At 43.5% G+C, this 12,439-nt stretch overlaps 1 protein-coding gene across 1 annotated transcript in view; it reads left to right on the top strand.

Moving 5' to 3' along the window:
* The window catches only part of LOC118237775 (lysophosphatidic acid receptor 3-like), a 32,920-nt gene extending 24,073 nt beyond the window's left edge, over window positions 1-8,847 (top strand). Inside the window, exon 2 of the mRNA XM_035451917.1 lies at window positions 7,844-8,847. Coding sequence (XP_035307808.1) covers window positions 7,844-8,166 — 323 coding nt within the window. The 3' untranslated portion in view covers window positions 8,167-8,847. The remainder of the gene's footprint in view (window positions 1-7,843) is intronic.
* Window positions 8,848-12,439: the final 3,592 nt, after the last annotated feature.

Genomic DNA, 12,439 nt, shown 5'->3' with positions numbered 1-12,439 from the left:
CTTCTTCTACAATCTAGGACCGCTTGCCCAAAGATGGCGCTGCCCGTCACAGTTGGCTCTTCTACAATAGTTAGCAATTTAGAGAGTAGCTCCCAGACATAGGCCTTTCAGATCTGGTCAGTTCTTGAGATGAGGTTCCCTTTTCCTAAGCATCTCAAGTTGACAATCAAAGCTAACTGTGAGAGTCACCTAACCCCCAGGAATGCTAACCATCTAAACACGTGGTTGAGGACACTTTTCCGTCTGGTGTGTTGCCATCCCTTGTTGTGACTTTTGATGTGCACGTGAGGTGTGTTGAATCAGATGCTTCGGGTAGCGTTAAGCTGCAGCCATCAAACTGTCATCTCAGTGCTCGACTTGAATATGTGACTCACTAGACCTTAAAATTTAACTTTGACAGCTCGAGTTTTTATTTTTAAGTGTGGCACTCAAACTAGTTTATTTGGTTATGAGAAGAAAGTTCGTTTCTAGTCTAATTATGCTATTAGTGAGTTTCTAAAGCAGTAATCAAAAGGACTAAAAGACCATTAAGAAATAATTGTGTGTGATTACTACAACTGACCTGTCACTTGGAAATTGAAGGGAATAAGACATTCTCAGCCAAATGTCATCATGGTGAAGGGAGTGTCTGGCACAGTAGGCCCTTGCTCAGTAAATATTTACTAACAGAAGGGCATATGGCTTCAGTCGCAGCCTACAGCTGATGGCTTCCAAGTCAGCTTGTCTATCCATCGCTCTCAGACTCATAGCCTTGTTTCCTGATAGTCTCTACTTGTAAGAAAGCTACAGACACTGTGAATGTCCAGTCCTGTAATGGGACAGCTGCCTCCTCCTCCCAGACAGGGCCCTCCTCAGTCTCCTCTGCTTGGCAATCACAGATCCATGCTTCCCTGCTATTCTCCAGTCTTTCCCTATGCTCTCTGCCAAGATGATCCAAGGAAGCAATATGTCTTCAAGTTCTGTCCTCCTTTCTAGCCCTCAGTGAGGCCTCACCCCCAAGGCTTCCACAGCCTGCCAGAACACTGCCACAAGCTGAGGGGACAAGTTTTCAAAAACGTGAAGCTGGAAGGGGTGGAGTGGACTCAAACCATAGCAGTATGTGATGGGAATGAGAGACTCATGGGAGAAAAATAAGAGTGGATTTGCTGTGTGGGGCTTATTCAAGACTCCTCTCTCCCCAGCTTTCTTTAGTAGGAAAAACCTGACTAAAAATTCTGATAAGAAAGTTTCTTTGGGAGCAATATCCCTCCAGTTTTAAAAAGTGATTTGAAAACCACTGGTGTATAGAAGTGGATTTTCAAGTTAATTTTAAATTGGACTGTGCAGCAATAAACAGCAAGGCTTCCAAACCCAAGCCCAGTACACACTTGCTTGTGCACATGGCTGAAGCGTGTTGCAGGAAAGAAATACACTTCATTCTACTTGATACACAGTGGTGCTTTCTGCTCAGTCCATCCTTCCTCTCTGTGCCCGTTGTGAACGTCTAAATTGATTTCATGACCCACTGAGCTGCTACAGAGTCTGAGAAGCCTTTGACCTAGTCTTCTTATTGGAGTCCCTTTATGAACTGTACAAAGAAATATTTTCTTAATCCTCTCAAGAAGGTGCATAACTCATACCATGTCGGATGCTTGGGAGAGACATTAATTCAACACCTAGAATGGATGTCCAAGGGCACCCTAGCTTACTTCTCTGGATGAAGTCATTGGTGAAGGCATCTTGAATCTGAGCTTTGCCAACCCAAATTCCTGAGTACCGTACATGAGCTTGCCTGGATTTCAATTCTCAGACTCCCATCTGACTTCCTCTATCACTTACCTACTTTAGCACAAGTCTGGGGTGTTTGGGATTCCCCAGGTGCCTCTGGCTGTTTCTCATCCCTCTGTCAGTCATTCTTGGTCCTCAGTACCCAGCTCAACAAAATGTTACTTCCTCTGAGGTCTTCTCTGAGAACTGCTGGAGTCATTGGGCCTGGTTTCCATTCCTGCCAAGCCCTGAGAAGCACAGGGCACGTGATGGAGCAGCTAGCTAGCACAGTGCCTGGTCCACGCCGCTCTTTGTAGCCTCCAGGCAGGCTCATCATACTTAATCTCCTTTGCTGATGAATGTGGAGACTCAAACTGAGATCACAAACATGTCTAAGATAAAGCTTGCTTGTTTACAGGAGTTATGAAAGGCCTGGGAGACAAGACCTATGCATTAAAAATCACTTCAAATAATACACAAAGCTAAAGAGCCTCCGTAGGGAAACGGGGCTTTAAATCCTGCCTTCAATCTTAGCTGCACTAAATGTCAAAGTTCATCACCTGGGAGACCAAGATAGTGATCTTGTATGGCTATGCTTTAAGTGGGAAATACATCCAAAGCTCTACCTGCTCAGCCTGGCCGAGGGCTCTGGGGGACATGGTAATATGGAACGAAGCAGCCAGTGTGCCTAGAGGCGTGTGAATACTGCAGTAGAAGGTGCTAGAAGAGTTGAAAGGAAGAACTGACCCTTGTGGGGGATAGATGGGAGCAGTGCAGTGGAGCAGGCCTATGTGACCTAAGTTTGGAAAGAAAAGTAGACCTCAGATTAGGGTGTGAGAGGGCATTTCTGGCAAAGCAAAACAAAAAGCTAAAGGCATCCAGAGGGTGACCATGTGTGTCTTGCCTATGGACTGGTTTTGAGGTTAGGGTTTGTACATTGATTTATACATGTGTTCACACACATTTTTTTCCAAATTTGAGGGGAATATATTAATCTCTATAGATATATTTTTTCTCATTTTAAAGAAGTCTGCCTCTCCCCTTTTCTGTAATTTTTATATATTAATCGAGTCTATGATTTTGTTGTCAGGGTCAGATTGTTTGGATCATTTTGGGTCCTTTTAGAAATAGGGAATCAATTACTCCTACACACTTTCACATCCTCCCAGAGATGTTGATATTAAGTCCTTAGGGGACCAGAAGGTAAATTATTAGAATAGTTTCTTGGGCTGGGAAGATTGCTTAGTGGGTAAAGTACTTGCTTTGTAAACATGAGAACCTGATCTGGATCATCAGAACCCATGTACAAAATGAGCCTGAATGTAGTGGCATACGATTGTAATCTCAGTGAAGGGTGGGTGGAGACAGGTGGATGTCTGGCACTTGCTGGCCAGCAGGACTAACACAATTGGTGAGCGGCAAGGCCATGAGAGACTATCTCAAAAGATAAGGTGGACAGCATGTAAAACACAGAATCCAAGTTTGTCTTTTAACCTCTGCACACATGTGAATGTGCATACACACACACACACACACACACACACACACACACACACACACGTGCCTGCACACTCTCTTTCTCCCTCTCTCTCTCTCTCTCTCTCTCTCTCTCTCTCTCTCTCTCTCTCCACACACACACACTCCCTTGTAACTCAGCTGGCTCGCTAACTTGGGGAACCACCAGTTTAGAGAAGTCACCTTTATCAGTTTTTAACTAGGGCATTGCATATGTCATGACAATAAGTCAAATTTGTCTGAATTTTGTTGGATCTAATAGTTACATAGAATTTAGCAATTTCCTACATGAAATAAGGTTCAGAAGAAACTCCATATCTTTAATATTAGCATAAATATCTTCCCATATGCATCTTAGAATAATGCAGACAAAGGAAATACAAGCCCCAGCGAGACTCGGCCTGCACAATAGAGGGCTTCTCTTAAACCCCTCATCTACTCGAAGCCTTACATTCAAATATTAGCTCTTTGTGTGCCTCCATTTGTTCCATGTGACCTTCTGGAACAGTTGGGGACAAGCCCATGCCTGTCACTTCTGTGTGATCAACATGCAGGTTTGAGAAAACAGTTAACCCATGTCTTCTCTTCAAGGAAAGCATTCCTAATTTCTTCCACTCGTTCCCAGATAGGCACCACTGCCTGTTGGTTAAGGTTGATTCCGTTGTTAGGTGGAAACTTGATCTTATCATGACTTCTTTGAACCCTGGTAGTTAGTTTCTAGCAATAATTTTCTGTGATTGAGTCAAAGAAACACAAAGAACATTATTTTAAGTTTCTCCTTCTAGAATTTATAGAAGACTGGGAGGGGCCAACTGACCTGGACCTCCCAAGATTTATTCCCTGTCCTCACCCCTCCTCCCCAACTCACTTGACTTGACACAGAGTCTTTTGTATCCCGTTTTGTGCTTAAGTCACCATGTAACTAGAGATGAACTTAAACTTCTGACCCTCCCCCTCTCCAAGGGCACTGACGGTTGATCTGTTTTGATGGTTGCAGCAGGTGGGACCCGTGGCTTTGTACATGCTAGACAAGCCCTCTACCAGCTGCATCTCAAGCCTTTTCTTCCCATTTTTGACGGTGAATACAGTTCCTTATACACATTCACTCTTCCCCACGTTCCTCAAGAATTTTCCACGTTACAGGTACCCAGGGCCCAAGCAGTTCTTGACATGTCACTCACGGTGTTATTTTGAGAGAGCGACTTCATACCTAGCTGCTGACATAGGGTAAGAGCCTCTAGGAAATGGACTGTTAGATCCGCATACCTCCATTCTGTGTACAGAACCTGGCCTCCAGGGGGCGGAGTCTTACATTATCCCAGTTACTACCTAGGATGTGAGTCTCAGCATGAAGCACCTGTCCTGTGAATGAGGAGACCCTGTGCTTAGCCTGTTCTTCCAAAGGAGACCTGCCTTTCACCGTTCACTAGAAACCGTATCAACAGAGGGTCTGTGTGGCTACTGCTCCTCTTCTCCTCGTCCATATCTTCTATCTTTGCTTTCCGTTCTCTTTTCTTCCTTTCCTGCCAGAAAAATCTTCCTGTTGCACACCAGAAATGGACTTGGATGCTGTTCCATAGTCAGGTGTGACACACTGCAAATGGAACCTTAAATGTCCAGAAATGTTGCTCCTGCCTCCTTCCCTTTAGAAGGAAAACACTTTCTGGCCTATTATCAGGTGGCCAGCCTAGCACAAAAGGCAGATGCAAGGCTCTCTGGCTTCAAATCCTGGCCTTGCCAGTTACCAGATAGGTGCTCCGAGCATATCACCTGGTATTGGGCCTCGGGGATACAATGAAAAGTGTATTAGTGCCTACTTCCAAGAAATGCACTGAAAACTAAGTGGTTAATTCACATAAAATTATTTAAACAGTACCTGACATATAATTGGGTACAATAAAAAGTGTCACATTATTATTGAATAAACTATCTGAGAGAGAGAGAGAGAGAGAGAGAGAGAGAGAGAGAGAGAGAGAGAGAGAGAGAATTACCATGTTATGACAGATAAGGCACTAACTTAAAGGGTTATATGTAGTATTTACATCACTGGATTGACCAATATAAATCAATATGCTAAGTGGGGGATAAAGCTTTCAAGATTTACACACACACACACACACACACACACACACAGAGAGAGAGAGAGAGAGAGAGAGAGAGAGAGAGAGAGAGAGAAGAGAATTCTTTCACACTGAGGTTGTTTCCCTCTCCTTCAGCTCCATCACCCCCTCCCATTGGCCTGGAAGTTACACGTTTACATTTTGCTGTGTACTTAACAAAGTCTCCATCAGACACTGTGTTCCCTTTCTTCCCATTATTTTTCCTTTCTTCCCAAGGACTTTGGAATACTCCCACTGGGGTTTCTTTGCAATTTGGCAATTTCACACAGCAAAGACTCTCCACATCAAAGTCAGCAGTGTCCACTTTTGATGCCTGGCTTGCTTGCCTCTTGTGTCAGCACTGCAACCCTCTTTAAGAATACCAACAGGAATAAAAGTTTTACTGTTGTGGAAACTACAGACCATTTGAGCTGAATAGGGCCTCAAAGACGGTTCAAACCAGTGCGTTTCAGAATTTCACTGAGCCCAGCAATAAGAAATAACACAGTGGGCATAGAGCGATGGATCTGTGGTTAACAGTAATGTTCTTCCAGAGGACCCAGGTTCAGTTCCCAGCACCCACAATCAGGCAGCTCACAACCGCCGAGTCCAGCTGCAGAGATCTGATGCCTCTGGCCCAGAGGCAAATACACCTCACTAAAAATAATAAAGATAAATCTCTGTACAACTGTGGATACGCTGTCCCATCACCAATACACACAAGTGTAATGAATACAATTTCAAGAAAACCATAATTCCTTTCATCATCATGTGTAACACACTCTGTGAGTGTTCCATCCTATTCTGCCTCTCTTTTTAAAAATGGTCCAAACCCTCTAAGCTGACTGCACACCCACCAAAGGATTTATGCCACAGTTTGGAAATCCAGACGTGCCCTAAAGTCCCCAATTTACAGCTGAGGAAGCACAGTCTTTAAGCCACCGCGTGGATCTCTGGGAGTGGTTCAGTAAGTGCGGGAAGGAGGACCTAGCTACTCTTTCTGAACTACACACCCATTCCCTCTCCCACGCCATTCACACCAGAAAAAAAAAAAAAAAGACTTGGGTAATGTGCAGTTATAAAACAGAGAGCTAACCTGTTCTGTTATCTCTTGCACATCCAATTTTGGTCCAAGCAGAGTCACAGCTCAGGGGCTCTAACGCAGTACGGGGGACCTTTCTCATCAGCTATGATACTCATATATGGCCAAGGAAGACTCTGCCCAGTGATAGTTCTAACCAATCAGACTCACTAGTAGTTGATATGATTTTATAGACTTGCTTGTTCTGTTTTCCATATTGGCTTTTAGTTCCCTGGCACTGTCTGGCACAGCCCTGAGCACATTGTAAGCTCGAGGTGAATATTTATTGGCTTGTAAGCAATGCATCGTAACAGCACCGAGAGAAAAGAACCACGTCAGGATCAGGCAATGGGTCACACCACCGTGAAGAATGTCATCTAGGGAAGGAGAGCATGCATTTAAAGTCAGGGGTCTCCTAAGAGCTACTTGTTATGAGCAAGGCACATAACGTCTCTGCTGCCAACCTCGTAGCATGATCCTATGAGTTAATCAAGAAAAACATTTCTCCCACCAGGTTTGGCTCATACATAGAAAGCATATAAACTGCTGACGGTTGCCTGAGGCTGTGTTAACTAACCAGCAGAACAGGGAACCTGTTTCAACATCACTGAGCTGAGAGGGAAGGTCAGAATGATCTAGTTACTCGTGGATGGTGTTCATGTTCCCCCATGGTCTACAAAGCACATTTCTAGTGATCGCACCAGGAAACAATGTCTTCTTACAAAAGCAATGGAGATCACAGCAAACGATTAAGTAAATAGCCTGCAAATATGTCACAGACAACAGACCGCTTAGGAAGCCCGTGTGCATTTGTGATGAATGGAGCTTTTGAACTGATGAAAGTCTAAAAATAACGCCCTAGGAGCCATGGCTGCCAGCCCCTGACAAAGCCCATTGTACGGTGTTACTTGGCATGGGTGAGGTGGGGTGGGGGAGTTGTGTGTGTGTGTGTGGGGGGTGTGCATTAGTCATTGCTAGGATTTTCAAGAAGTTGTTTAGAAAGTCTGAAGTCAGGAACAGCAGAATGGGTAAGAATGAGTGCGAGAGTCCCGCACACAGACGCTAGGAATGGAGCCTCAGTTTCCCCTCTGACCAATGTGAGTAGCTGCAGCAGCCTTCTTACGTGGTCCAGAAAAGTGCTGCGGCTCACGGTGTGGAGCACTTTGTACTTACTTCATAAAGGCTAGCTTTTGTTAATAACATGACCTGTATGAGCAGGTGACTAGTGAGGTGGATATACCCTTCATGGCCAACGCGGGCCCCGGCCGGCGGCTCAACTCTAACCTTCTCTGGAGGATGTGAGTTCCCTTAGTGGGTGAGAAAACACTGACGGCTGGGACAGAAACCCTGAACCAGCATCCAGAGGTTTGAGCGGCCCTCGTGTCTTCCTCTCTCCCCGCAGGTGCCTTCGTGGTGTGCTGGACCCCAGGCCTAGTGGTGCTGCTGCTCGACGGCCTGAACTGCACGCAATGCAACGTTCAGCACGTGAAGCGCTGGTTCCTGCTGCTGGCGCTGCTCAACTCTGTCATGAACCCCATCATCTACTCCTACAAGGACGAGGACATGTACAGCACCATGAGGAAGATGATCTGCTGCGCCCCGCAGGACGGCCAGGCCGAGAGGCGCCCCTCCCGCATCCCCTCCACCATCCACAGCAGGAGTGACACCGGCAGCCAGTACCTGGAGGACAGCATCAACCCTGTGTGCACTAAAAACGGCTCCTAAACCCAGGCTGTCTCCGCATTCTTCCCCTGGGGAAAGAGCAGCCTGTCTAACAACGCACGCCTGAATGCATGGACCGTGTGGTTTGAAGTCTCCATGAACCACTGCTGGGGTGTTTAAGTTTCCATTGTCGAGGAAGAAAAGATACCTTGTGCAGTTAGTGAAAGTGCACAAGAAAGGAAGAGGCAAACCGTGGATCCCTGCTTGTCTGTGAACAGCTCAGTTCATCCTCCAGCCCAGCTCTGCGCCATCTTGCTCATCTTGCCGCCGTTGCCTTTGTGTTTTCAAAGATAGCATTGAAGGGTCTAGGTCAAAAGAAATGATAAACAGCGGTACTCGAGCCTCCTTGTGTAGCTGCCAGACTCTGTGTAGTCCTTTCTGCGTGCATTTAAAGTGTTTAAAAATGCTTTAGCAGTGGGCTTTGTTTTCCCCCAAGGAAACTCTAGCCAGGAGCTAGATGGACTGTAGGAATCTGGGAAAAACCGGTATAGGCTCTGAAGTAAACTTGACTTATAACTTCAGATGAACTTCATGAGGGAAAACGTTTATTGAAAAGAAGACTGAAAAGGTGGACATATGGAAGCCTTTTGTCCTCTAGGTACAAGAGGCTACGTGCTCTGCGTGGGTGTACACCCGCCTCTACTTACACAATTCAGCTTTAAAAAAAAAAAAAAAAAAGAAAGAGTCCACTCAGTGATGATGAGCTTAGTTCATTGTCCCCTCGCTTTCCAGGCTGAGCTAGTGGCTCTAGAAAGTACCTTTGTGTTCTAAACAAGAAGAAAAGTGTCCATTTCTAAACTGGCTACTGTATCGAAGAGTAAAAGATGGTATTGACAGGCAGGCTGGACCTCCTCCCAATGATGTGGACTGTGAACATGACTCTAGCCTCAACCTTGGCGTGTCTGGGTACCACCAGCAAGCTTGCTGGATTCAGTGTGCAAAGCAATTGCATAGCGGGTATTTTACCCAAAGCTGCCAGCAACACTTTGTCTTTCTTACAGACTGAATTTTGATCTTGTATTTTTCCCCTTCGAAGACCAATGGAAGGCAGAGCAGTTAAAAACAAAAATAGTGTTTTTCACACACATAGGCCTACTGAGCAGTGTTTTCTATGCAAGACATCTAGAATATATTCTGACTTATCATAAGAATAACTCCAGGACTGGTACTATAGTATTTATGTAGTTTGTAAAAGTTTACATGTTTCCTTTTTGTTTTCGTCCTTTTTTTGTTTTGCTTTTGTGATATAACATTTATGTGCACAAACTACTTGTAATAAAAGAATTTAAGAAGTTATGCTTTGAGACATAATGGCCTAGACTATAGAAATTATAATTTGAAGGCTTAGATTTTTACATGCTTGCTGCAGTACGTGGATGTATCGAAAACTTATGTTAAAGCTACCTATAAAATAAAAATTTAAAAGAATCTTTTCTCCCTTGATGAGGCCCATTATTGCTTTTTATATTATCTAAGCAAAAATACAGCTTGTGGTGACTGTGACTCACATTCTATTACAGAAGAAAAATCAAATTTGCCAAGAAGTATGTACTGTTGGTGTTTTATGTAGGCATTCTGAATCTACAGCTGGCCAAAGGGTGGAGAACTGAAATTGAATTCCAGTCCCTGAATAGCTACTAAGGGATCTTTAAAGGTTTTATTTTAAGGCAAGAACCATTTTTAGTGCCCTGCATCCAAGTATTCAGAATGGTGTCTGGAGGGGATCCAAAATGTGGAAATGCAGTGTGGAAATGTATAGCTTTTGTTTTTATGCTCACACACATCTCCAGAATGGCACAAGAATAGGGAATTCATGTATATTTGGAAATGGTGATTGGAGAGGTTACAGAGTTCACTGACACCACTCGGAAAATCCAGCCTCTCCTATGGGAGGGGAATCAATGCAAAGCCAGAAGGCAATTCTACGACCCCCGAGGCTGCAAATCTTATTTGCATTCATTGTCGTGGTCATACTGAACAGCTTACACAGCTTTTGTCAGATCCTTATTTGAGTCTAAGCACTGATGAAGCAAGATCTTGTTTCTACAAACTTGAGGTTTGTAGCATTGACTGTGGCACCCTCATCACCCTGTTCTGTTGAGAGGAAGCAGTCCAGCATGGAGACTGCTAGCTTAGAAAGAAATACAGTTTTTAAAAAACAATCTTTTGAAATTTCTTGGTGAAATACAATTTGGTTGCAACTGAGTAGTAGAAGTGGGGCCCATTTGAGACATGTGGAAGCCCTGAGTTTGAATGCAATGACAGAATTACCCTGATTGCGATCGTGTAGTTTGAGATACAGCCAATAATAGCTTCCGACATCTGTGTATGACTCCAACTTTGTGAATTCCTTTGTGAAAACTGATGTCTTGATGATTTTTACAGATGCTAAAAATCAAAATGGGTCCTGATGCTCTGGCTCCCTTAGCATTCTGAGCATATGTCCAGCTTACATTAATATTGTCCCAGGATCAAGGTCCCAGCATATGTGGCAGCAAGTGTGACCATCGCCTGCAGCTGTCATTCCATGGAGGCCACAGGGTTTTCTATGCTCTGTGTTTGTAGATGAGCCTGTTAGCCCATTGGTCCTCTGAACTTGGTAACAGTGGTGAGACTCTCTGGCCCTCTTTTTCTCATTGATAGAACAAGTGGAATGAAGGTAAGCCCTGGAAAGACACCATGAAGGTGACTTAGTGACAACTCAAAACTTGTTAGAACCTGGGATAAAAATAGCCTCAACATTACCCTACAACACGATGCATCTCACTGTGTCCTAAAGAGAATTAATAACACACACAGCAGATCTGACTCCTGGGAAGCTTACCGTAGAATCTCATTCTCTTTGTGGATCACTAAACATGGTGTTAAATTGGAAATCCCCACAGCGCCTTCCAGTTTTATGTACTGTCTTCTAGGCATAGAGACTGGGCTCAGGATTGCTTAAAGATGAGAATTTTTAAAGAGAAAGTGTGTTTTACGTAATGGATGCCCTCCCAGACATATCACACAACCTGCTCATAATTAAATGTTAGTTTCCACAGAGATGTAAGTATTAGTAGGCATGATGTTGTGGGCTTTTGTTGTTGCTTTTTTTTTTTTTTTTGGCCCTGCTGCTATATTTTGTCATTTTCTCCAATGTACCTTAGAGTGTGCTCTTTCTTAACTTATGAGGTGGCAGATTATCAATTACAGTTGTCAGGGGTTTGGAGTCTTTTATCATCTGTAACATCTGGGATAAGGTTGTTTTTTTTGTGCAAACAGTAACACATGGAACATTGACTTGTGTGTGGAAGTTTCGGAGTCCCACCATACTATGCGACACTCAGTGACAATCAGTGATCAAGGTTGGAAGTTCATTGGCCCAACCAGTTTTGAATCTTACAGTCCATGGCTATATTTCAAAAGTTGCAATTTTATGCATTAACACATAATGTTTTTCTGTATCAGAAATTTCAAATTTGTACAATCCAATTTCCATAAAATGCACCTACACTTTATTTGTTGTTTAGATTAGAGCTTGCATGTTATACAGTAAGGTTTATTGAATCAAAAGGGGAGGGCTAGTACCATAGCCCATGCATGTTGCATCTTTGTCTTCACTAGGGAAAATGTCTGCTACTTCCTGAAGTCACTTTTACATTTTATGGGTGTGCACATATGTTCATGCGTGTACATGTTCATATGTGCAGTGTGCACATGTATATCCATGTATGAAAAGTCCAGAGGTCAATAACAGGTGTCATTCACCAGGACACAGTACACTTTGTTTTTTGAGACAGGGTCTCTCACTAACATAGATACATTTCAGGTTACAAAATCAACATACAAAACAAGCATCTATCACATACACCAATAATGGATTTGCTCAGAAAGAAATTAAGAAAAATATCCTACTCACAGTAGCACAAGAAGTATCATTAAGTATGAATAAACTTAATAAAGGAAATGAAAGACCTGTAATGAAAATGTTAAGGCACCAAAATAAGAAATTACCAAGATAAAAAAGTAAAAAGGCCTTCCGTGCTCCTGGATTGGCAGATTTAATATGTGAACATAGCTATATTACCCAAAGTAATCTACAGATTTGATGTAATGCTCCACCAAAATTCAAATGAACCTCGTGGTCGTCGTTGATATACACCCATGGACGATGTATCTTGATGTCATCCATCCCTCATGTCTCTAGGATCTTGACACAACAGTGAGTAAGAAAGGTAGACATAAAAATCAGGCAAAGTCATTAAGAATAAGACTCATAAGACTTATTTTCCTTGTG

This window comes from Cricetulus griseus (assembly GCF_003668045.3).
Source record: "Cricetulus griseus strain 17A/GY chromosome 1 unlocalized genomic scaffold, alternate assembly CriGri-PICRH-1.0 chr1_0, whole genome shotgun sequence".
In the NCBI taxonomy this organism is placed as follows: Eukaryota; Metazoa; Chordata; class Mammalia; order Rodentia; family Cricetidae; genus Cricetulus; species Cricetulus griseus.
The sequence above is the reverse complement of the archived record's forward strand: the minus strand, read 5'-3'. Positions and strand labels throughout refer to the sequence as shown.